The sequence below is a fragment of the Xenopus laevis genome, chromosome 1S, assembly GCF_017654675.1.
Source record: "Xenopus laevis strain J_2021 chromosome 1S, Xenopus_laevis_v10.1, whole genome shotgun sequence".
NCBI classification, from domain to species: domain Eukaryota; kingdom Metazoa; phylum Chordata; class Amphibia; order Anura; family Pipidae; genus Xenopus; species Xenopus laevis.
The window spans coordinates 59,449,506-59,476,908 of NC_054372.1; the positions used below are offsets into that span (position 1 = coordinate 59,449,506).

General features: G+C 39.0%; 1 protein-coding gene across 4 annotated transcripts in view; it reads right to left on the reverse strand.

Annotated features, from left to right (window-relative positions):
- Positions 1–9,738: 9,738 nt before the first annotated feature.
- Positions 9,739–27,403, reverse strand: part of pde5a.S (phosphodiesterase 5A S homeolog) — a 101,208-nt gene continuing 83,543 nt past the window's right edge. For 2 of the 4 annotated variants that reach the window (XM_018238381.2, XM_041576058.1), the window contains exons 18-21: positions 25,012–25,075; positions 23,212–23,286; positions 16,078–16,161; positions 10,656–14,066 (exon numbers count right to left, since the gene is read on the reverse strand). In XM_018238381.2, coding sequence (XP_018093870.1) covers positions 13,917–14,066; positions 16,078–16,161; positions 23,212–23,286; positions 25,012–25,075 — 373 coding nt within the window. In that variant the 3' untranslated portion in view covers positions 10,656–13,916. 4 annotated transcript variants of the gene reach the window in all.

Genomic DNA, 27,403 nt, shown 5'->3' on the forward strand with positions numbered 1-27,403 from the left:
AGACGATAATATTATCAATATTTAGACAAAATGTGAACAAGGTCACACAGCTCGATGGCGGGTTGAAGAAAACAGTGTGCAAATAATGCCTACAAGGCCAACGTATACACTACTACAGCGGTGGATACGGATTACGTAAAATATATTATGGCTGCTTGAAAAAAGTGACTCCGGTGTTTTTTCTGGAGACGGTAATATTATGGATATTTAGACAGAATGGGAACAAGGTCACACAGCTCGATGGCGGGTTGAAGAAAACAGTGTGCAAATAATGCCTACAAGGCCAACGTATACACTACTACAGCGGTGGATACGGATTACGTAAAATATATTATGGCTGCTTGAAAAAAGTGACTCCGGTGTTTTTTCTGGAGACGGTAATATTATGGATATTTAGACAGAATGGGAACAAGGTCACACAGCTCGATGGCGGGTTGAAGAAAACAGTGTGCAAATAATGCCTACAGGGCAAATAATGCCTAAAAGGTCAACTTATACACTACTACAGCGGTAGTAAAATAAAAAAAAGTAAAATAAAAAAAAATGAATATTAAAAAAAAAAATTAAAGTTGGTGCTGCTGAACTACTAGGAGCAGCAGATTAGCACACCAGTCCCACTCCCCAACACTGCTAGACTAATAGCACTGGGCTCTTATAGTAGTAGTAGTAGTAGTAGTAGTAAAACAACAAAAAAATAAATAAAAGCAGTCCTTACAAGGACTACTGTTATTGCAGCAGTCAGCAGATGAGATCAGAAGCAGGACAGCTGCCCACTGCAGCTACATACAGAGCACTGCAGTAGAAGGTAGATTACTAGCCAGCAAAGCTACCTAAGCTTAAATGTCCCTCAAACCCCTGCAGACTTCTGTCCCTCCAATAACAGAGCAGTATCAAAACGATTACTAGCCAGCAAACTTTCAACTGTCCCTGAAATCACTAACAGGCAGCAGCTCTCTCCCTACACTATCTCTTCAGCACACACAGGCAGAGTGAAAAAACGCTGCAGGGCTTCGGTTTTTATAGGGAAGGGGAGTGGTCCAGGGGAGAGCTTCCTGATTGGCTGCCATGTACCTGCTGGTCTGGGGTGAGAGGGCAAAAAAAAGCGCCAACAATGGCGAACCCAAAATGGCGAACGTCGCGCGACGTTCGCGAACTTCCGGCGAGCGCGAACACCCGATGTTCGCGCGAACAAGTTCGCCGGCGAACAGTTCGCGACATCTCTAGAGATGATTTAATTGTCCTACTGTGACAGAATATATGACCTTAACAACACATATGTGATCCCAGTATTCAGCCTAATTCTCTCATGGAACACTAGTGCCAATATACATTAGGAGTCATTTTTGAACACAGCCACACATGTGGTTGCACTTAAAAAGAAGCATATGTTTTGCTTATTCATAAAAGGTACTTCCATTCAAACACACATCTTGAGCTTTTGTATTCTTGTGCCAAGCACTATTGCATCCAGGGTCGTACTGAGGGGCTGCTGTCTCAGGTCCACCCCCGCCGGGGCAGGAAAAGGAGGTCAGGACATTGGTGATGGATTGGGGCAGGGACAGGGTCTTGGCCAGAGGGGTCCACAAGAGCCTGACACCCATGGTTTTTTCTGGTGTCTGGCCGGCCCAGTCTGACCCTGTTTGCATCTGCCCTGTCTCTTCTGCTAAACCCAGTACAAGTGTACCTATTGACAACCTAGGAGAAACTGGCACCCTGACGCTGAACATGGTGGCAATTCCAGGGTTTCCATAGGAGGTTACTTCAATAACTACATTTAAAATTAACTCCCAGCATAGGTGCTAAACTGCACTAGTGCAGACTGGGGGGGGGGTCCGAGCCGACAGGGGCTGCCCATCAGGGGCCCGCATGCAACAACTTCAGGGTACCAGACCTGCCCCATCAGCAAATATCAGGGTCCCCCAATGTTAGCCGCCTGCAACCTGTAGCACTAGGAATGCGCTAGGAACATGGAACCAGCACGTGTGTGTTCATTGGGGGAGTGGTGTGCTAGTGAGGGTGGGTAGGCACCAGGACCCTCTGGCCTAGGGGGGCCAAACTGGATATCTCGGCCTGAAAACATACAGTAGGTTAAATTCTGCTAAACAGAGCTGTGGTTTCAGGTAAACCATTTGAATAATGTTCCACATTGTGTGGACTTATATTCAGGAAAGTTCATATGTCCCTGTCTCAGACTCAGGGCCGGCCTTAGGCCAATTGGACCAATTGGGCCCAATTGGGCCCCGCACCTCTGGGGGGCCCCGCACCACAGGGCAGCACAGATAATATTTCCCTCAGCACATGATGCTGCCTGGCCTGCCCCCAACTTTGAGAGTCCAGCCCATCCCCAAATCCATAGGTCTAGCCTGCCTACAACTCTCATAGGCCCAGCTTTCCTCCAACCTTGATAGGCCCTGCCTGCCCCCAATCCAACCAAGCCTGCTCCCAAGCTGAATCGGCCCAGCCCCAAACTAATTGGCCCAGTCCACTCTCCTATTTCCTCCCTCTCTCTCTTACCCTGTGTGCCCCTATTATGTTACCTTGTCTGCCCCTTTCCTTTCTATTTTGTGCCTGTATGCCCTTATTTTCCTAAATACTTGGTGTGTCAGTAGCCAGCAACACTTTGTCTAGGGGCCCCGCCAACATGGTCCCAATTGGGCCCCACATTTGATAGGACCAGCCCTGCTCAGACTTAACAGATATATGTAATTGATTGAATGATGCAAGTGTAGATAAAATAGTTAGAAAAAAACAAAGGTTCTGGCATGTGGAGCCAGGCAGAACAAAACCTTCTTACAAGGGTATGGCTGGACATGAGAACTGAGCTTTCAACTCAAGGCCTGATGGTGAAAATCCATAGTGATACTGAGCTGCAACAGAACCCCTGGGCTCTAGAGATGAAGTGAACACCAACATTTTGTTGTGGCTTTCTGGTTTCCCAGTACCTATTTGTACTTTTAACTTATTACCTGACTTTATTAGAAAACTAAACATCAACTTTTATTTTTCATATCACTGCAAAATTTCAAAACTTGCAAAATGAACACCAGCAAAAATCCTGAATTATTAGTATACAAGCACATTGACATGTAGGGGCCCATTTACTTAGTTCGAGTGAAGGAATAGAATAAAAATAACTTCGAATTTTGAATGTTTTTTTGGCTACTTTGACCATCGAATCGGCTACTTCGACCTTCGACTACGACTTCAACTTCGAATCAAACGATTCGAACTAAAAATCGTTTGAATATTCGACCATTCGATAATCGAAGTACTGTCTCTTTAAAAAAAACTTCGACCCCATACTTCGCCACCTAAAACCTACCGAGGTGCAATGTTAGCCTATGGGGAAGGTCCCCATAGGCTTTCTAACAATTTTTAGGTCGAAGAAAAATCGTTCGATCGATGGATTAAAATCCTTCGAATCGACTGTTTCGAAGGATTTAATCGTTCGATCAAATGATTTTTCGTTCGATCGCTCGATCGAACTATTTGCGGTAAATCCTTCGACTTCGATATTCAAACTCGAAGGATTTACATTCGGCAGTCGAATATCGAGGGTTACTTAACCCTCGATATTCGACCATATGTTAATCTGCCCCGTAGAGTATATTTTAGGTATAGGTCCAAGGTATGAAAGGGAAAATCCAAAAATATGTCCTTTGGGTTCCATGTGGATTGGAACAAGCCAGTCATGCAGTTGCCTCTGCACAGAACACAGATGATTAGTGCTTTGTCTTTAGTCCTGCCACCTATTTATAATGCTAAGAACACATTTGAATGAACACATTTTCTCTTCTAGATAAATCATAGAAGCTGAGTATGATTGTCAAATTGAGTTGGATCTAAGGCTAAACACTTACTTGCTGTTTAATATAAAGTCTACTGCCAAATGGCTGATACAGCAAACATTTCATATATTTGTAGGCTAAGGGGGGCCTTGACAAAGGAGCCTACAAAGGGGCTTGAAAAAGCCTGACAACTATTAAAAGAGAAGATCAGTTTTTGGTTATTTATTTATCGCTGCACATGTTCTTTGTTCTGCACTTTGCGCTAAAACAAAATGTTATCCTAAATGTTGTCACTTTCACCAGGATATGATGATTTTGATTTAATAAAAAAAAATGTCTCAATCTGGTTGGAATTTGATCTTTTGTATTGTATCATAACAGTTTCTCAATGTCTACTTTACTGCTTATTTATAGCTCTTAATTTGTAATCAGAGCCAAATCACTTAATCTAATCTTTTTTAAATCTTTGCTTCTAAAATTACTAAAGAAATATGTAACATTGGAGGGAGGTTAAGGCAGCTATTGGGAAATCACGCTAGAGATATGGCTTTAATGTATTATCTATAATTAGTTTGTGGGGCCTGGCATTACCAAATACATTTGATGTTGCATCTTTAATAAAATAATAGTTTTTTTTAAAGGACAAGGAAAGGCAAAAAAATAAAATCCCATTTTTACTTTCTTTAATGAAAAAGAAACATATCTCCAATATACTTTAATTAAAAAATGTGTACCGTTTTTATAAGAAACCTGACTGTATGCAGTGAAATTCTCCCTTCATTTACTGCTGTGGATAGGAATTGTCAGACGGTCCCTAACTGCTGAGCAGGGAAACAATCATACTTATGAACAGCAGGGGGAGCCCCCGCCTTACTTACCAGCCATGCAGAATTCAAGCAGCTTTGTTTATTACGATCCCTAAGCAGCTCAGACCACACTGAGCATGTGAACAGTCTAGGCCGGTAAAATACCAGCCGGATGGCAACCCTATCTGTGCTGTTTTGCCTGTTTGATTCTGATTATCTGTTGTGACCCCTGCCTGTTTTTGACTATCCCGACTTCTGGAATCCTGACCCTGCCTGATAACCGACTCTCCTATATCCACAACCCCTCTGATTGATCTCATGGTTTGACCCTTGTCTGCCTGACTCCGTTGTACTCTACCTGCCCTGACTACTTCTTCTGTCTACACCTTGTACCGCGACCTTCTGCCCAAAGACTTTGCATTACCGTTGTCCCCCTGTGCTTGTTCACAACCCCTCGCTTTGCATCTCTCTTAATAAGATCTGGCGGCATCCGATTAGCCAAGGGCTCCTCCCGAGGTGAAAGGCGGCTGTTAAAGGCAGAAGCAAGAACAGGGTGCTTAGCATCGGTTCTGAATTTATGGTGTCAACCGTGACAACCAGGTACTGGAGGAGACCCATGTGTATCGTCCTGAGCCTTCAGCTAGGAGAGTGGATCCAATTGCATTAGTGTAGAGCACTTAAAGAGCAGTCTCCCAAACAGATGTATAAAATCAAAATCAGTTTATTTAGGTTCACATGGAGGTAGCATAAAAGGCAAGATGCATTTGAAACCATAAATAAAGACATATCCATAGTCAAGGGTATCTATCCTCTGTGGGAACTCAGCATGCAGGAAGGATTATTATAATATTACCACATCCTTGTTTTCTCAAGACAGCTCCCACCACAAAAAGAACCATGATCCCCAACCTCCAAAAGTTGGAGAGCAAAACGTTCCTGAGGTGCAAATCATGGGCTGTGATTGACTATTGGCAACCCCTATGTGGACTGGCAACCTACAGGAGGCTCTCATTGTCAGTACACAAACAAAACTTGCCTCCAAACTAGGAATTCAAAAATTAGCACCTGCTTTGAGGATACTGGTAGCAACATCTAAGGGGTTGGTGAGCAACATGTTGCTCGTCATGAGCCACTGGTTGGGGATCACTGATCTAAAGCATTGGTTCTCAAACTTTATTCACAAAGGCCTCCTGAAATTAGCATTATATACTGTAGTAGTTACAGGTGCCTGCAGACATCACAATGAGAATTGGAATAACTGCAATGTAGTGTTTTATCTCAATTGCCAAATAAGCATCTTTAGACAGGCACTGTGAAGTAACAATGACATGTATGAGGAACAAGGACTGTCACTAGATTCACATACCAATTAAGCAGGACAGTCCTCATTTGCAAAGCCAAAATGGAGCGGGACTGTCTGGGAACCTGTGCTGTATATGATGTGAATGCAACAACACACAAACTCACAAGAACAACTTATTGGTACACACCTTTGGTTTCTCTGTCATTTTCCTGCTATTTTATAGACACTGTTCACAGTTTTGAACTACAGTATATCTTTGCTACTAGTCTATAAATCCATGACACAGAAGGAGAAAGTTCATTCATAAAGGTTAATGTACTCTTCCAATGTGATTCAGCTTCTGTTTGAGGAGTTGGTTAGACTCAGTGGGTAAATGGTTATGGAAAGGTGGAGCATATTAAACAGAAGTGGTGGCTGGTGACACACACGGGTAGTTTCTGGAATGCATCTAGAGTGAGTGGTGTTTGAATGCACAAACTGAGGGTCTCTGTGTATTTGGTACTGTGAGCTAGAGTTTTAAAATAGATGCAGAGTGCAGCAGCTTGTATCTACCAGTACTACAGACAAACACCACTTTAAAAGTGCACAAATGGGTGCAATATTCCACCAATTAGTTCTCCAGTTGTGCCTGTACTAATGGTAAATTGCCTTTTTTATCTTGTTATAAATGTTCACTAACTCACCTTCACTCAATGTTCATGGCAAGCGCATTGGACTTTTCCAATGTTTAAATATGAGGGTATGGCGAGAAATCATTCTTTATTAAAGGAAAAGCACTTAATAGAAGTGAAAGAACCCATAGAAACATTCTGAATGTAAAAGAATATGAAGGAGTAGAGAAGGGTAATAAGTAGGAGTTGAACAGACAAAAGGAGAAGGTAAGATTATGGAAATGTAGGAGTTAAATATTGGTGTGAGCAGAAAAGAAAGAACATAAAGTAAATAAGAGAGCAGTTATTGGGATAGTAGAAGACAAAACCAATGATGTTTTGGGAAAAGGGGAGATGGGGTAAGGGCACCATTTCTGGAAAAAAATACTAACTTTTTTATATCCTTAAACTCTCTTTCCTGTTGTTATTGGTTTAAGTATGAATAGTGGCGGTATTTAGTGAAAGAGTGGTTTTAAAAATGGTGTAACCCCCCCCCCTTCTTGTCAGGCCCCAACATCCTCACATTCCCTCTATGTATGGTTGACCGCCCCGACCTATAGCATGCAAATAATAATTTATAATATAACTATTACTATAAAGGCAATAACTGCAGAATAAAAAGACTAATAGCTTTCAGCCAGTACCTGAAATATAAAAACAATTGCCTAGTTCAAAGTAAACAGAGATTATAAGATTATCCAAGCAAGATAAAAAAATGTGTAATAAAAAGGGTGATAGTCACATAAAGTTGTGAGATACTAAAATGTTTTCCTGACCCCTTGTTGCAATAAGCTTGTCTGCACAGTTGACCATTGAGCCTGGTATCAGACTAACTGGCTCTTGAAGCCCATAAACATCACAGACTATACCTTTATCGGGTGCTATGATGAGATATTCTATTACAAGGCCACTGAACTTTGAAGCATGATTCAATTGGCTAGAACTCAATTTTCCAGGGTTGAGAAATAGAAATGTCAACGTAATTATTAGGTAGACATTGCATTTGTAAACATAATTTGGTTTGAATCTGCTGTTAAGGCTAGGGACACATATCCTGCTATGGCTAAAGCCCTATATGCAAGCATGGAGCATTGTCACACAAGAACCCTGTTATAAGCAGGTTATTCTTAAAGAGCAACAGGTAATCCATTGAGCCCTAACCTAAGGCTTGCTGCAAACTTTTATGTGTGTATAGGCTTGTCTTGTATGCCAGGGGATTTTTATGATGTAGTTTCTATTTCTAAATTACACTGTTTACACTGCAAAGAATTCACTCTACAATATAAAACTTTGTTCCTGAAGCAACAAGTTTTTTTTTAGTTGTGATATTGGTGTGTAGGCAGTCATCTCAGGTCATTTTGCCTGGTCATGTGCTTTCCGAAAGAGCCAGCCCTTTAGAATGGAACTGCTTTCTGGCAGGCTGTAGTTTCTCCTACTCAATGTAACTGAATGTGTCGCAGTGGGACCTGGATTTTACTGCTGTTCTTAGATCCACCAGTGAGCTGTTATCTTGTGTCAGGGAGCTGCTATCTGGTTACCTTCCCATTTTTCTATTGTGTGGCTGCTGGTGGGGAAAGGGAGGGGGGTAATATAACTCCAACTTGCAATGCGGCAGTAAAGAGTGATTGAAGTTTATCAGAGCACAAGTCACATGACTGAGGCACCTGGGAAACTGACACATTGTCTAGCTCCATGTCAGATTTTAAAATTAAATATAAAAAAAACTGTTTGCTCTTTTTAGAAACGGATTTCAATGCACAATTCTGCTGGAGCAGCACTATTAACTGATGCATATTGAAAAATGTTTTTTTCCCATGACAGTATCCCTTTAAATACCCTTAACCCCATGAAATGCTTATATAAGTTTAAACAGTGCTATAATAACAAGGAATTTGAATATAATAACGCCCAGTGATTGTGTTTGCCTAACCTCCTTTATCTCTCAATTAACAGCAATAGCACATGTTGCTTTGGCAGGAACGTATCCTATGTTTCATAAACAGTGCAGCTACCATTAACATTACATGGCAGTGAGTAAAGGTAACTCTCTCTTCATGTAGTAGTGGATTAAATGGTTTATATTGGCCATTGCTAAGAAGAATGATAAAGGATGCAGAATACACATAAATGTACCCCAGCAACCTTTCTCCAAATGAAATTCCCACCAATGTGCTCATTCTATATACTTACCATTTATACTGTAAGACCCATGAAGAATTTTATTAGGATAAGGGCAGTTCAGTTTCCTCATACAAATTCTTATATAAGGGAATATTTCCACTTAAGTACCTATGGCTGTAATGGAAATTCAGTGTGTATGTGCAGTGTGCATGTGGGTGGACCACAGGAGTAGGTTATAGATTGGCAAAGTCTTTTTTCTGCTTACAGGAAACGTCTGTTGGGATGTTGATCGTTTTTATAGGTTTGGTATGAGACTTATGACTTAAAGGAATTGTTCAGTATCAAAATAAAAACTGGGTAAATAGATAGCCTGTGCAAAATAAAGAAAACTTCCAATATAGTTAGTTAGCCAAAAATGTAATTTATAAAGGCTGGAGTGACTGGATGTCTAACAAAAGCCAAAACACTACTTCCTGCTTTATAGTAGGGATGCACTGAATCCATGATTCGGTTCGGGATTCGGCCAGGATTCAGCCTTTTTCAGTAGGATTCGGATTCGCATTTGGCCCTTTACCATTAATCCAGCAATTTTTTTTCATGTTAGCATTCATATGGTTTGTGTACTTTGCTTTATTAGTAAATCCAGCATGTTGCAGAAAGAAAATATAGACATATCGAAAAAATTAGTCAATGGGATACGTCCTGGGATCAGTTGTTTGCAGCCTTCCTGACATTTTTTTCAGAGAAAAAACTTGAATTGAGTTTTCGGGTCGATCCTATTCACCCGAGTTTAGAAAATTTGATTTTTTTTAAAATACATTTCGATTGGTTGAATTTTGAGTTCATGGGAGTTTGTGGGAGTTTAAAAAAACTCCCATGAATTCAAATTCGCCCCTTGATAAATCTGCACCTTAATCTTCATTTAGTTGATGGAATGTAGATAGCAGCTAGATTTAAATGGATATTGGAAGTCCCAGTCCTACCCAGAGGCAAGATGACATGTATCTATGACATGTATCTAGGCTGATAAAAATGTTTTACTGGCCCATCTTAAAAACACACAGATTGAATTAATTTACATTTCTCTTTATTTACAAGAAAAAGGTACAAATAAACATATTATACAAACTGCAACTAGGTTAGATATATCTAATGAGGACTACCAGTCGTTGCGTGAAATCCGTTCCTTGTTTCTACAGTCCAATACTATTACCCAGTGCCCTATTATAGGGAGAACTGTAAATCAAGCTTTTTTTCATGGACACAATACACTAAGGGGGAAATGTAATTAAAGTTGCAGACAATACACACCAATAAGAATAAAAATCCACATCTCCCAATGTAATATTGTTCCTTAAAGTCTTATTGCATTGCGAATTTTAATTGCGCACTCTTGAAGTGCTTGAAGGTGTCGTAATCTTTTCGACAAACATAACGATTTTTTTCAGTAAGAAGTTTTTTATTACATTTACTGTGCATTGGCGCAAACTATTCAATTCCCAAATGGTCTTCCACTGTCGGAAGTGGTCGCTAAACAATTTCCGGATTCGCAAAAGCTATATTAAATTCACGCAAAGGCATAACTTTTCACATTGCGAATAGTTTTTCCATTACCGACTTTTAATACATTCCCCTGTAAAGCTTCTCTGCTGAATTGTGCTTAGAGAAAACCTTTTCTGGCACAGTTTTATAGTATAACTCAGATTAAGTTAAGAGAAAACCAAGGGAAATGTCCCTGGTACAGCAATATCTGCAAAAAATCACTCCTTCTAAACTGGCCATGCCCCTAGTGACACCACAGTACTTGTTGTATGTTTCTAATAACAAAAGAAGAGCAGTGTTGTAAGTAGTGATAGGCGAATTTGGGGCATTTCGCTTCGCTGAAAAATTCACAAATTTCCTGCGAAATGCGCAAAACGCGAAAAAATTGCGAAACTGTGCCGGCGTCTCGTTTTTCACTGGAGAAAATGTGCTGGCGTCCATAAAAATGGACGCAGGCGGGAATTTGCCGTGAGTTTGCGCCTGGCGAATAAATTCGCCCATCACTAGTGGTAAGTAATATTCATGAGACAATGGCACGTTTTAAACTGCTCTGTAGAATCTTAGGGGCAAAAAGAGGGCGGGGTAATGTACATTTAACTTTATTTTAATGTGACGTTAAAGAGGTCATACAGCTCCCCATAAAGGAAAATAAGACAATGAATAAATCAATTAGGAATGCACTGAATCCTGGATTCGATTTGGAATTTGGCCAGACTCTAGTTATTTTTATCAGGATTCTTATTCAGCTGAATTGAATTCAACTGCTTCAAAGAGGCTGGCCAGACCGAACCTGATGTAACTGAAGAAATTCTGCAAGTCTGTTTAGGTATTGAGTATTTCCACCCTGGTGAAGAGTTTGGAGGGTTTGGATTCGGGTCGATAGTCGGTTGAATCCGTACCCCTGGATTCTGCTGAATTCTGAAAAGCAGGGTTCGGTGCATCCCTAAAAACACATGAAGGCCATGGATTTATTTAAGAGTCTTAACTTTTACAAACAACTACATATGTTCTCCCCATGTCTCCCCAAAATATACAGGCAGGTTAATTGTCTAAAAAAAATTGTCTTGTGTGTGTGAATGTGATAAGGAGCTTAAATTAAAAGGTCCACTGGGGCAGGGACTGATGTGTAATCTCTGTATGTCAACCCTACATAAAAAATCAATAAAATAGCTGATGTATATATGCCAGATAATTATATTGTGAGAATGTTAACACCATAGCCACAACACAATGTTTTTATACAAGTGCAAAGTATATTTCAAAACAACAGCCTTTAATTGTTCTTTTGTGAAACTCCCGTAACACTAAATACTGTATATGTAAAATGTTAAAAAATCATCATCCCCAATCCATACAAAGTCCTACCAGCAGTACATAAATACAGTGGTAATAAACAATAGAACTGTGCAAATTGTTTCCAAAGTAATAAAAAAATGCACAAACTGGCCAAAGAACATATATTTACAGTGTACTCGTATACATTCTCTACAAGTCTTTTGTATATGTGTATATATATATATATATATATATATATATATATATATATATATATATTGCAAAGAAGTAATGAGAAGCAAGCACAGCTCATATAGAAAAGCAAAGTAAAAAAGAATGGTCCTCAAATTGTTGTGAATAAAGTAATTTGCATATTTTATACAAAGAAATTAGAACCACGGCTCTAAAACAGTATAAAATGACTGTATGCTATACATGTCATAATAATGTCTCTGATGTTGGCCCTGCTGCTCTACTTAGGCCCCACCCTAGAATTTTGGTGGCAGACAGTGGATCATGTAGGGATCTCCGATTTATAGATAAACTGTAAGCTTTTTAATATTTGCCACTTTTATTGACATATAACTTTCAGGTGATATATCTGCCTTACAATTTCCTAACAAATTAAATAGGTTCTGATTTATTTGACCCTTCCCATGCCTTAAACTGCAGACTTTACAGCACCAACATGGAAATTCCAACACTAACACAAAACTACCCAGAGGCTTAACAACACCTGGCCAGGCCCCTCTGCAAAAATATTTACAGGGGACCGACCGGCACGAACTGCAACTTCCATTGTTCTCACTACAATGCAAGCATGTCTGACCAGAAAGCAACTTCCCTGGGCCCATTCTCTTCCTGCTTGCCCATGGACCAGTCCCCCCTCCGGGGTCTGCATCCTCTATAGTTACGCCACTGAAACAACCCTTTTCATGTTGGACCTACACAAGCAACTACATTACACCAAATAAATGACAACCTAATGACACTGGTATCATTTCTATATATTGATGCCAGGAGAACTGGAATTCTGAAGATACAGGATCAGCACAGAGTTAAGTGTTTAATGCTCATTTCAAGTGTATGTGTTCTCAATAATCTTGTGTATTGTATATGCTCAGTTTCATTTTGAAAAGGAATTAAGTGGTTGGATTTAAGTGGTTTTAGAGGTTTTTTAAACCACACCAAAACTCACAATCTCTAAAACCTGATTGTCATTGAATTTATTAAAAGATCAGAATATAAAAAGTGGGAACAAAAAAAAAGGTCTTAACGTAAAAAATGCGGCTACCTCAAAAACCCTGAAAAGTTTGAGTCTATCTGACAATTCCTAGAGGGAAAAAAAGTCTGATTTGATTTAAAGAGGTCCAATATGATCAGAGCAGCTCCCATTGGCTTCTAAAACACCTCAACAACTTTTACTTGGCAAAGTTTTGTATTGGAGGTTCTCACTTAATAGATTCCGCATTTTCAGAGCATTTTCGAAGTATAGGAAAACCACAAATTTTTCAAGATTCGTGGAAAAAAATGCAATTCCTTTGTTAGTAAATGTGCCCCATTGTTATAAATTATTAATATCTATTTTGTGAAAGTGTTTGTCAGACTGTGCCATAAAGTCCATATTAAGTCTAAACAAGATTGAACTTCTGTCCTTATAAGTCCTGTTCTGATATACTTCTCTATTTTTGAGAAAGAAACATTTTTTTCAGCATTTTATAAAAAAGAATCCCTTTTTATTAGTAGGGTTTAGGGTTGCTCCTTGCAGCTGACGTCAGCCATGCTGCTTCTTTACAGGTTAAGCAATTAGCTTGCTTCTGCTATATAGCTGCAAGGAAGATAGGGTTACATGCTGGGAGTTTGCTGTCGGCATTCCACTGTTTTTTATCACAGACTTAATAATCTTAATGGAAAAAATGAGTGTATTATGGTGCAGTATTCACATTTTTTAAATGTGAATGTGTATTTGCTTTATCATTTTGGATCCACTGGGGGTCATTTATTACTTATTTACCTTATGCTTTAGCAATGCCCATGGTGTCAGGTGCAAGGTCGAGGTTTTAACTGGCAAATATTTTGCATTTAATTCTTCATACTTTAGCTCTGGCTATTTGGAAGAAAGCAACTACATGATAAGGCACTATTCCAAGTAGGACAATACAAATTTCAACATACACGTGAAAGTGGAAAGGGAGCAGTTTAAGCCCATTGACAGGAGAAATGAGTTACACCAGTACAGTATATACAATCAGACAATGAATAGTTTAAAAAAATAACAATATTAAAAATAATACAAAGAAATACAATTTACATTTTCCTTAGACGAAACGATCTACGTGAAAGGAATAAATACAGCTGGTGCGAAATATAAAATTCTTCAAACAGTGCAATGCTATTTTGTACCACAAAACTACAGGTTTCTGTTGTCCTTCTAATCCATGTTGCAGTTCACTTCCGACTGGCTCTTGTCTCCATTCACCAAGTTCTTTTCCTGCTGCTCTGCTAAGATCTGCCACATCTGCTTATTCCTCTGGCAGCCGTCAAGTAAAGGGTAACATGATTCAGAGACCTGTGTCAAGGCCTAAGGAACAAATGCTCAGAGTATAAAGGACTGAACTTGTTGTTATGCAAGAAAATAGGAAAAACAAGCAATAGGTTTGACATGGGTACTGCTCAGTCTTGTGCTTTTTTTTTTTGTATCTTGCAGTCTTAAATACAGTGGGGCTCATTTATCAACATTGGGCAAATTTGCCCACGGGCAGTTACCTATAGCAACCAATCAGTGATTAGCTTTTTAAAGCAAGCAGTACAATGAATGCAGCAATCTGATTGGTTGCCATGGGTTACTGCCCATGGGCAAATTTGTCCAGTGTTGATAAATGAGCCCCAGTATATTCTCATATTTCAAACATTTTATTTTTTCTTGGTGTTTTTGTAACAAATACGGCTAGTAGATAAGCTGTTGATAATTTAGAATGTAGCCTTACTGAGCTTTGCACACCACCAACATGTACGGAACTAAAACGCCATCCATTGCTCTGGTCCTTCCCCTTTTATTTGGACCTAGGGTTGTCACCTCTCTGGATTTCACCCGGACAGCCCGGTTTTTGGAAGGGCTGCCCGGGTGAAAAGTTCCTGTCAGGATTTCCAAATAAGGAAATCTGTACACGACATTGAAGTGAATGACATGGCGATCAGCAAATCGCTGAACGCCACAGCATTAGTCCCACCCCTGACATCACCCGCCACCCCCATTGACATAACTGGCCCGCCCCTACATCAACGCCCCCTGCCCGTTTTTGACAAAAAAAAGGAGACAACCCTGTTTGGACCAGACACAGACAATATACGTGGTCTTTTGGGGAAATGTGTTAGAGGGAAATGGATAACTTTTTGAATAGGACCCAATACCCAGGGCATAATATTATTTTTCTATAGGAAACAATACTGTATGCCATTTTTTCCTGTTTTTGTACATTTGCCCCCTGTGGCCCAAACATACACCAGCCTCATTAAGGGGCAGATTTATCAAGGGTGGAATTTCAAAGTTAAAAATACTTTGAAATTCGACCATCGAATTGAAATACTTTGAATATCGAAGTCGAAGTTTTTTCAGCGAATTTGGGTATCCTGCAGTCGGAGTAAAATCGAATAATTAAATCCTTTGAATCTAACCATTCGTTTACTTCGACTTCCAAAAACTTAGAAAAATGTTGTAGAAGGTCCCCATAGGCTAACAAAGCACTTCGACAGGTTTAATTTGGATTGAATTGAATTGAAGTATTGAAGTCGAAGTTTTTTTAAAGAGACAGTACTTCGATTATCAAAGTCAAAGTCATAGTATCCTATTCAATAGTCGAAGTATCCAAAAAACTACTTCGAATTTCGATTTGTTTTTTTACTTCGAAAATTCCCTCGAATTCACTTCGACCCTTGATAAATCCGCCCCTAAGAGTAGCAATGGCATTAAGGGGCGTGGTACACTTTTATGTTAACTTTCAGTATGTCAGGATGGTCAGTTCTAAGCAACTTTTCAGTTGGCTTTAATTTGTTCTTTTTATAGTTTTTTAATTACTTCCCTTCTTCTTCTGATTCTTTCCAGCTTTCAAATAGGGGTCACTGCCCCCATCTAAAAATCAAATGCTCTGGTAGGCTACACATTTATTCCTATTGCTACTTTTTATTACTTATCTTTCTAGTCAGGTCCTCTCCTATACATACTCTCAGGTCCTCTCCTATACATACAGTCTCTTATTCAAAACAGTGGGTGGTTGCTAAGGATAATTTAGACCCTAGCAACTGGAGAGCTGCTGAACACAAAGCTAAATAACTAAAAAAAAAAACAAAAAAAAAAACAGTGAATGAAAAATGAAAACCAGTTGCAAATAGTCTGAGAATATCACTCTCTACATCATAAAAGTGAATTTAAAGGTAAACAATTCCTTCAAATTACATATAAAAGGCAGCTACTTTAAAATAATAATATCAGTGTTGATATATGAATATACAGACGTGGTTTCATATACCAAAATTCTAAATAAATAGACACTGTATATAGTATGTATGAAAAAAAAGAAAAGAAGCTGGCATACCTCATAAAGTTCTAAGCAGACTGCGTCAATAAATCCAACCTGCATGCTGGGTATTTTGTCTTTCTTTTCTCTGTTCATCAGGTCCTGAAAGAGATTATTTAAACAGTGTAGGCAGTGCATGTGGATGCCGGCTTTCAAACTTCACTTAAAGACACTAAGCAGCATCTAGTTTGGCAGCTCATCATATGGAAAATACAGAACTAGTTAAGCACCAGATTTCAGTGTGAATAGTGTGTGTGTGCGTGTAAATGGTTCTTTGAAAAGTACTATATATATAAATCTTCAATAAATCTTGATTTTTTTCACAAAAATCCCTGTTGAGTGCGGTACTATGTCAAGTATATATATATATATATATATATAAAAACATCTTCTGTTCCCATATTCGCCCCTTTCAGCTCAGGAAATATACTGTGAGAGGTCTTCAAGCGGTACAACACATCTTGCGGTATAACAACATGCAATAAATATTGCCCAGTGCATTTATTAATTGTGTGTAAGGAGCTCAGGGCCAAACCAATTGACTGAGGTAACAAACCAACATTATTTTCATAAGCAACTGAGGAGCAATAAGCACTGCGCAAGTGCACTGGGTACTTGCTAATATCTGGCATGACCAATGGTCCCCGAAGAGCAGTTTGGAAACCACAGCAGTAGTCTTTTCATTAGGCTGCAAAATCCCAGCAATTGGTATGTTAGTGTGCAAACCAAATACACTAATATTTGTGCATTCCTTGTGCCCTCTAACTGCCAAATAAAACAAACCGGTTGACAGTTATTAGGTGTACACGAATATTAATAAAGTCTCCCCTCTCCACAACAGAATGAAAACATAACACCAGATCTGTCAAAGAAATTATACAATTTGGCTTTGATTTCCCAAACGCATTTGATGGTTAGTACATCCTAAACTCAAGGGGTTACTGGGGATTATGTGTCAGATTTTCGCAAACAAAGTGGGGGAAAGAAATTGCCTCAGATTTTCGGAAAATAAACACTAATTCAGACTGGGGGGATTGTTTCCGTTAATGCAGCTGAACGTTGCTTTAAAGGAAACGGAACCTACAAAGCCATTTGCTTTATATAAGAGAGCCACTAAAAGTGCACATGTAGGTGTAAAGGTTTCAGGAGTTTATTGCAAATATATATTTACACATCAGGTTGTTGCCTCAAAGCCTACTGAATGGCCCTGCAATGACCTGGGCCTCAAATTGGGGCAGATTTATTCAGATTCAAACTGGGGAACTCTAATGGATTACTGGAAAGTCAATATTTATCACATTTATCACTTACTTAATACTGAAAAGTATTTTTTTTTCATTTGCCTTTTTTTAGACAGTGTAGAGAGTTATAGTTCAGCACAGACCATTTTGTAATATATCAAATAGCCATTTGTAGGAAACTTGAAATGGCAGCTCCCACTCCACGTAGTGTTCTTTACTACAATATGCAGCCAAGCTTTTTAGATAAAAAGGAAGCATACAAAAATGAATAATAAAAAAACCTAGTGGAAACCCATTCAAAACCATTACTGTTACAAATTGTATTGAGCTAGTGCCATCTGTTGGTCAAAATGGTCTCTGCCGATTTGTAATGGTTCAAGAATGGAAAAATATGCTGTTAGTACAGGTATGGGACCTATTATCCAGAATGCTCGGGACCTGGGGTTTTCCGGATAACGGATCTTTCCGTAATTTGGGTCTTCATACCTTAAGTCTACTAGAAATTCATTTTAACATTAAATAAACCCAATAGGCTGGTTCTGCTTCCAATAAGGATTAATTATATCTTAGTTGGGATCAGGTACAAGCTACTGTTTTATTATTACAGAGAAAAAGGAAATTTTTTTTTACATTTTTTTTTAAAAAATATGGATTATTTGGATAAATGGGAGACAGCCATTCCGTAACTTGGAGCTTTCTGGATATCGCGTTTCCGGATAAGGGATCCTATACCTGTATTATTATTATTAACGTATTTTTCAGGCACCAACATATTGCGCAGTACTGAACCGTCTGTTTGCTGCTATATGTCAGCTCATTGGCAATCTTAATGATAATAATGCTGACGGAGATGTGATAAGAAGATTCCCTTGTCATAATTCAATTATGCATGGCAATACAATTAATATGCACAATACATCATTTATAAACATCTCCCACTAAAGCAATTTGATCATTACAATGTTTTTCAGTGGTCAACCTTGTGGAAATCTTCTTTTATTGATATCTCACCTATAATACACTCCTGGCAACACCCCTTCTTGTTTCTTAGATTAGCAAGCTCTTTTTCGCAGGGCCCTCTTTACCGCTTGTTTGGCTTGTTGGTGATTTTTGTATGTTCTTTGTTCTTATGTACATGTAATGTATACATTCATTTATTGTACAACACTAAGGAATATGTTTTAAAAAACATGCTAATACAGGTATAGGACCTGTTATCCGGAATGCTCAGGAACTGGGGTTTTCCTCATAACAGATCTTTCTGTAATTTGGATCTTCATACCTTAAGTCTACTAGAAAATCATGTAAATATAAATAAACCCAATAGGCTGGTTTTGCTTGCAATGAGGATTAATTATATCTTATTTTGGATCAAGTACAAGCTACTGTTTTATTATTACAGAGAAAAGGTATTTGTATAAAATGGAGTTTATGGGACATGGTCTTTCCGTTCTTCAGAGCTTTCCAGAAAATGGGTTTCTAGGTAACTGATCCCATACCTGTTATAATTATAGTTAGACTATTCTCAAGAATGGGATCTTGTATTTTTGCAAATGTGCACAATATTGTCTTGTGTTGTCTGGCAAGAGTCTAGCCCGGGGCGCAACTACAGTGAAAGCAGACCCTGTGGTTGAGGGGGGCCCAAGTGTTCAGAGGGCCAGAAAGGCCCTAATAAATAAGCAATTTTGGTATATCTTGGTATATCTCAGTTTAGCAATGTTTTAGGGCCCTAAATTGAATTTGTTGTGGGGCCCAGTAACATCTAATTATGCCACTGAGTCTTACATAGGTGGTGCTTCATCATCTGAGGCCCTGAATACAATGGTAACAGATAGGGAATGACTAGAACAAGTATAGTATTTAAGTGAGAAAACTGCATCACCAATGTAACAAAAATTATTATAGGATGGATATGTTCCGCAAGGTTGTAAATAGATTAACATGTAATTAAAGAAAGAACACTAGGATTGGAGTCGTGCCCCCTGCTACTACAGGAGCGACGTGCCCCGCCCCTCTGCAACCCAGTTCAGAACACCAGCCCCAAAAATCTATATTCAAAGAAGTAGTTAAAATTTAACCTTTAATGTTGCCGTTAAAATTGTAAACACATAACACGTGAGCCACCAGAACGCTCCACAACCCAAATAATAACAACAAAATCACTGCGTGTAATGACGCAATGCAAGACCGTGTCCTTAAAAAACAATTAATTAAAAACTCGCAAAGGTGGATGGATGGTGAGACCTACATCCAGTAGCACAATAGTAGCTAAATTAACTCCATAGTTTAAGAATAAAGTGAGTAGATGTTCGCAAAATGAGGCCCCCCTCCCTTCCAATCCCATGCAGATCACCTGCCTGTCTACGTAGGGAGTATGGGAGCTTGTCTCACCGTCCTCCACCTATGCCGCCTAGCCCTACGCGTTTCGCCGCGTGAACGGCTTCCTCAGGGGCATAAGTGAGTTGCCGTCGTGGAGTGACCGTTTAAATACCCTTTCGCCGGTATTTTCAGTGTATACTTCCGCCGTCTTACGTCATTTCCGGAAGATGCGGTTCAACTTGGTCTATTCAAGTGCGCATGCGTATATTACGTCATTTCCGGAAGATGCGGTTCAACTTGGTCTATTCAAGTGCGCATGCGTATATTACCGCCCTACTCCGTCATTTCCGGTCATTGCGGTTCAGCCTGGCTTCTCTTCCAATGCGCATGTAAGTGCTGCGCTGTATCTCCAATATCTATTTGCTAGGAGATCAGTAACGCATTCGTGCCTCAAGGGGGTATGAAGAATACCATGTAATCTTTTTGCTACAAAGTCGTATGCACATGCGTATGTCCTACAGATATGGGGAATAACTTTATATTATGGATCTATGCAGAAACACATTATAACATAAGATCCATGTCATGTGTTTAGTAAAAAGAGAAAAAGTATTCAGCTAAAGTAGATCAAATATGAACAGGTTACACCGTATACTTGTATTGATGAATAAGTGAAATAAAACAAAATGAATTAAATAAATCAATAAATGGGGAATACTGAAAACATGTATGTATTTATGTAGGAGCCCTACAATATACTGCTCCCTGATGTTATAAAAATGGAGAGAAGGTAAAACCTTCATTGAGGCCATTTGGGGATTTGCTGTTCATGGTATAAATCCATCTGGCTTCTGCCTGCAATAATTTATTATTTACATCCCCTATTCTCGAGGTCTGTTGTAACTGCTCCACTGCAAAGAACTGCATCACTTTAGTGTTACCACTATGTTGTTCATTTACATGTACTGCTACAGACGTGTTTCGCCTGTTTTTAACATCACCCACGTGTTCCAAGATTCTCCTCCGAAATTCGCGTAGAGTTTTACCCACATATATTTTTCCACATGTACATTGCATTATATATACCACGCAAGTACTCTTACAGTTGATGTAGTTCTTTATGGTATATTCAATATTATCCCGTGATTGGTTAACACTTAATGTTCTTACCACGAAAGGGCACGCTGAACAATCCCCACATCTGTGGCAGCCCTTTATTTTCGATGATAGCCATGTTGTTTTAGTGGCTTGAGTATAATGGCTCCTTGTTAATGTGTCCCTCAAGTTCTTACTCCGTCTGAAAGTTATAAGCGGAGTATCTCCAATCACTTCCTTTAACTGAGAGTCTTGCTGCAATATGTGCCAGTGTTTGTTTATTATATGTTTGATTTTATCTTGTTCAGCACTGAAATCACCAATTAATCTAAAGGGTTTAGTTTTATTCCTGCCAATTCGATTCTTATTGGAGGTGTTATTGGAGGTTAACAGGGATTGTCTATCAGTTTCCAGGGCCCTTTTGTACGCTTTTTTTAGGCAATTGTGGCTATATCCCCTCTCACGAAAGCGTTCGTATAGCTGTTTAGCCTCTCTTTTAAAATCCTCTTGATTACTGCATATACGTTTAATTCTTAAATATTGTCCCACTGGAATCCCAGTAACCGTTCTATGGGGGTGTTGGCTGCGTGCGTGAAGTAAACTGTTGGTGGCCGTCTCTTTCCTATATAGTGTAGTGGCTAGGTTACCCTGTTGATCCCGGAAAATTTTGATGTCCAAGAAGTTAACCATATCTTTGTGTATCTGTGCAGTAACCTTCAGATTGATATTATTGATATTGAGATTGTCAACAAATGTAAAGAATTGCTCTTTGGTACCTGACCATATGATGACTACGTCATCTATATAGCGGAGCCATAACGATATTAATTGTGCGTATTCAACTAGTTGTTCGTTGAATACGAAATTCCTTTCCCACCATCCCAAAAATATATTGGCATAGGTGGGTGCGCACGGACTCCCCATCGCGGTACCCCTGATTTGATGATAATATTTGTTATTGAACGTAAAGTAATTATGCATTAGTACGAATTCTAGTAGTTCGACAATAAAGGCATTGTGTTTAATGTATTGTTGACCTCTCTGTTTGAGGGTGTCCCTAACTGATTCCAGTCCACTCGTGTGTAATATACTGGTGTACAAGGACTCTACATCAAGACAGGCCAAAAATTGGGACTCTTCTAGCACGATACCATCTAGATGGCGAATGGCATCTGTTGTATCCTGTACGAACGAGGGCAAACTATTCACGAAAGGTTTCAAAATTTCATCCAGATAAATACTAGAATTTTCAGTGAGACTACCAATGCCCGAAACAATTGGGCGACCTGGGGGAGATTTTGAATTTTTATGAATCTTGGGAATGGTATAGAAGGTAGGTATTATCGGATGTTTAACTGTCATGAAGTTATATTCCTCATTGCTCAATACTTCTGAGTCCCTGCCCTTTTTCAAGATATTAAATAGGTCTGACTGGAATTTGGTGGTGGGGTCCGCCGATAATTTGTTGTAGCAATCCTTATCATTCAGAAGTCTTAGGCACTCTGCTACATATGCTTTCCTGTCTTGGATGACAATGTTGCCACCCTTGTCACTTGGTTTTATGATGATGTCTGTATTAGACTCTAAATCTTTTAACCCTTTCCGTTCTTTCCATGTAAGGTTATTCAGTGGCCTGGATCCAAGTTTGTTTTTATTATGAAGTATTTTAAGTTCTGCTGTACATGCCTGATTTTTGGGGCTGGTGTTCTGAACTGGGTTGCAGAGGGGCGGGGCACGTCGCTCCTGTAGTAGCAGGGGGCACGACTCCAATCCTAGTGTTCTTTCTTTAATAACAAGTATAGTATCCGTTATCTGAAAAAACCCATTCATCAGAAAATTCTGCATTACGGGATGACCATCAAATAATTAAAATTTTACAAAAGAATTCCCTTTTTCTTTGTAATAATAAAACAGAACCTTGTACTTGATCCAAACTAAAATATTTTTAATCCATATTGGATTATATGCCAACACAATCCTATTGGGTTTAAACCAGGTTTAAATCATATAAAGTAGACTTAAGGTATGGGGATCCAAATTACGGAAAGACCTTTTATCCAGAAAACCCTAGGTCCCACGCATTCTGTATAACAGGTCCCGTGCCTGTATTAATTTTACCCATGAGCTATCCATATTGTGTTGCATTCATAGCATATATTTGGGTCTCCAACATTTGGAAACTTTGGGGACTGTTGATGCACATATCTCATAAGTAAGGGGGTTGTACAATTCATATTGTGGAGAAGAATCTATCAAAGTTGGTCACATCAGCTTAGTTCTAGTGCCGTCCAATTATACTAGGAGCCATCTTTGTATATCCACAAAAAAGTGACACTGCCAGTGTGTTTTCAGCACAGAGGGGCAGCTAGAGCCTCATTATTCACTCAAGCCAAGTGGGCAAAGAGGTTGCAAAAAGGTTGTTGTCTTTTAATTTTACACCCCCTCCCACATTGTATAAAATGTATGAAAAATATTCTACACAAGGTCTCATACTCACTATTGGTTCAGTATTAAGTTCCCTCCTTTCTTTATCCCCTTGGTCATAAAATTCTGCGGCTATAAGTTCAGCTATCTGAAAAGCAAAGAAAAAAAAAAAGGAACATTCTTTCCATCTATTGTAAGATTAGATTGATTACAGATCACATCATTCTCTCTCCAGATCGGCACTTACATAAACACACAAAGTCTAGACAAGAAACTCCATTATACACTGAAATGTCATTCTTTCAAAGGATCAGGTTTTTGATCCAATTCAGGTTCTATAATCACATTTTACAAGTTGAAGAGCATCTCATGTGAATGTTTTTCTCGCTCATGGTTTGGGTAACTATATCAAAGCAAGTCATAAAAAAAGCCAGTTAAGAAAGGCCCTTATCTGAGACTTATTACATATCAAGGGATGCTGAGATTTGTAGTGTCACAATATGTTAAGGATGTCACTGCCTAAAGCTCACAGGTCAGTTCATTGTGGTGGGATACAGTTTTATGGGCTATTTAATAAAGTAAAACAAAGCCAAAGTCATTTGCAAAGTAACTAAGTAAATATCTCTGATTTCACACTGACAGGGAACATTTTAGTAACAGCTATGCGTGGAGCCAATCTCCACATGGATCTAATTATACTTTATAGGAGCTGCTTCTAGATAGACTGATTGATATCTTGTGGTTGTGTTACCATGCGAAAGAGAGTAAACGGAGATAACTCTATTGCAGACTATACACAAGCCCAAGGATTGCTAGTGCTACCTTTTTTTGGATATATCTTTTTTGATCTATTTTTACAAGTATTTTAGTCCTACAAAGCAATAAAATCAGTTAAGCAGCAGTATTCTTTTCAACAAATCTTGCACAGATTTCTCAAATTCCCCCTTGAAATCTTCTGGTGTTTTATAAAGTTTTTCTATATATGAAAGTATATAAAGGTTATAGATAATGTCTGGGGTCAGTAAGGTCCCCTTGACTCCCACCATGGGGCAACTGCTAAAAATGGGAGAGAGTCCTGGCAACCCCAACACTCAAACCCTGTGCTCAGTATGATAAGAGGTAACTGTCCAAATCTGACAGGTTTCTGTCACATGAGGGGTGGTGGCGAATCATTACCACAATTCCACTTCAGGCTTCCAGAAAAATTTGCAAGCCTGAAAACCACAAAATCTTCAGAATTTTTCGCTTTTTGGCATTAGGACTTAAATAAATAACCCCCTATGAAGAGTGAGGGGTACCTACAATACACTTCCCTAACTCAGCCATTTTACCCTGGGCATCATTTTCAAGGCACCTTTCCATTCTGATTTAAGGAAAGAATATGGATGCATAGTTTATAGGACAGACAACATTCACTGCACTGAACACAGGTGGAAGAAGCCATTGGAGACATATACATCTAGATAGATAACCTATCATGGTTGATGCAGGGAACTGATTAACAGCTGGCCTGCTGCAGGCTTTAGTTTAACTTCACCTGTTTCTACTTGATAGAGATTAGTTTTTATGAAAAACACATGGACTGTCTAAATAGTATCTGAACTAGTCTGTTGCCAAGACTGATTCAGAAGTAAAAAAGGAAGCATCTTTCATCAAGCAAGGCTGATTTGATCCTTAGAGTTCTCTCTGACTTGACTGCAGTGACCAAACATCCTACAAACCCAACTACTAGAAAAGAATTTGATGTCAAAGTGCTATAAGTCATAGCAATTGTGTGTCCCAAACATGGGCATGGCATATTTAAATATTATCAATTATATACATTTGTTGATGCAGCATTGAGATATATGGAATCGTATTTTAATATACAGACCCGTTGCTGAACTGGCCAAGGCTTTGTTATTGCAGACAGATCACAAGCAGTCATCAGCATTGATCTGTATTAGGCACAAAACAAAAAAATAAACTTTAAGCATGACATGCTGTAATATCTGGAATTACTGCATGCCAAAGCTCAGATTTGATTTCATATCATCCACTTTTGCCCCAAGAAACTTTATGGTTTATTTTAGATTCCAGCACACTGCAGACTTCTCTGTGATTATGGCAATCCAATCTGCCTGGTGCTGGGCTACAAAATATTTGGTACATTTAAGCCAGGACCGGAACTAGCGACAAGCAGAGTAGGTGCCCGCCTAGGGCACAATCATGGGGCACTTTTAAGGAGAATATTTTTTCTTTTTTTTAAACCCTGTTTTGCTTGGCCTTTAATAGTTTTTCAATTTTATAAACCGCCTGTTCCAACCCCCTCTTGCCCGTGATTCGTAATTCGGGCAGACACACTCTTGGCAGCTGCTGGCATAGGAACATATTTGTGTGCAATATCTTTGGCTGCTGCTTGCACAAGTATCAGATGATTAGGGGTGATATGATGGATTTCTGGCTCCTGTTGGAACACGTACATATTTGGGGGCAATATTGTAGATTTTTGGTTGCTGTTGGCACAGATACATATTTTTTCAGATTTTTGCCCGAAAACCACAAAATCTTTGGATTATTGCACGAAACCCAACGCAGATCAGGATATTTTCAGGACTTCTCTCATTGTCTTATATACAATCTCAGCAGGTCTGAGATGCCGGATTTTCGGTTTCTGACCGTTTCCATCCTCAGGTAAGGTGGGAAATGGTAATGCAGGACCCGGTGGGTGGGAGGGGCACTGATTGCAGCCCTTGCTGAGGGTGCCAAAATATCCCAGTTTCAAGCTAAAACTTATAGAGTTGTTGCAAGTGACCAAAGTCACCTATCAGAATCTACACTTGTGTCCATCTGTTTATCAGTTATCAGACCTGTCAATCTATACACAATATGGCTAGAAATGGTAACTGTAATCAATACAGTAAATACTACTGGTTCATATTTATCAGTTGCACTGTTGTGTGGTGCTGAATAATGAAGTTGCATATAAATAGTTGAATGTGACCTTGAATCTGTTCCTCACACCCTCAGGCACCAGCAGTTCTTTTGTACTGAATGTTCTCAATATCACTGGAATTACTGGGGCAGAAAAAAATCTATCTACAATACAATTAAGCAAATACAAATACAATTTGCAGTGGTGAGTGCACTAGAACAGGACTTGTTTTATATATATATATATATATATATATATATATATATATATATATATATATATATATATATATATATATATATATATATATATGAATGATTCACCCAGGCAGCTATGTCCATTTTCCTGGGTCCATTGTAGTTCAAGGTTTTCCCAGTAGGAGGCAGTGTTTAAAAGTTTAAATGGGAGAGCACACATGTGCTCAAGGATCTTCCTGGATCCCACCTTGATGTTGGTACAGGATTGGGTCTGGGCAGTTCCCAGGCCTATTAGCTACTAGAGCGAAAGGCAAGGCTGGGTTGTTTAGCTGGGCAGTTCAAGACCCCAACGAGGAAGACAGTGGGGTTAGTACCCTTACTCAACAGAAATAGCAGGGAGAGGAGTGGGAGGAAATTTGGATCTTAACGGGGAATGATTGCAAAAATAAAAATTTAATATAAGCTTCAGCATACTGAATTAATAAACTTTCTAAATACAATCAATTAAATATTCTGTATTGTTTCTGAAATAATCAAGTTCATCTTCACTATTCCTCTCTCAGCACCTGTTTTTAGTGATGGCAGGCATGGATTCACTGCGGAAAATGTGCCGCGACCAAAAAGAAAAATAGTTGCACGTCAATATTGGTGCGCACATACAAAATAGTTTGGACAAAATAGTTGCGAATTAAAAAAATTGTCGCTCGCATTGAAAATTGTTTTGACGCCTGTTGACTTCAATGTGTTTCATGAAATTTCGCCCATCACTACCTGTTTGTCTTCATTCTCTCTTCATGGTGGACTATAAGAAATATTGGATCTAACTGTCAAAGATTATCTGACACCCAACTGCTGCAAGAAGACAGAATGAAGAGAAATAGATGGAGGATAGGGATAGTGAACATAAACTTGATTATTTCAGAAATGATGCAGAATATTTAATAGATTGTATTCACAAAGTTTTTTTTATTTCAGTATGCGGAAGCTTTTATTAAATTTTAATTTTTACGACAGTTCCCCTTTAAATCAACAATCAGAACTGTCAAAAATACCCAAGCCTGTTAAATAAATCCTGACGACTTCCAGAAAATCAGGGTGGACAATTTTACACTGAAATGACTCCTACACCTAGGGGCACATTTAATATTGGTCGA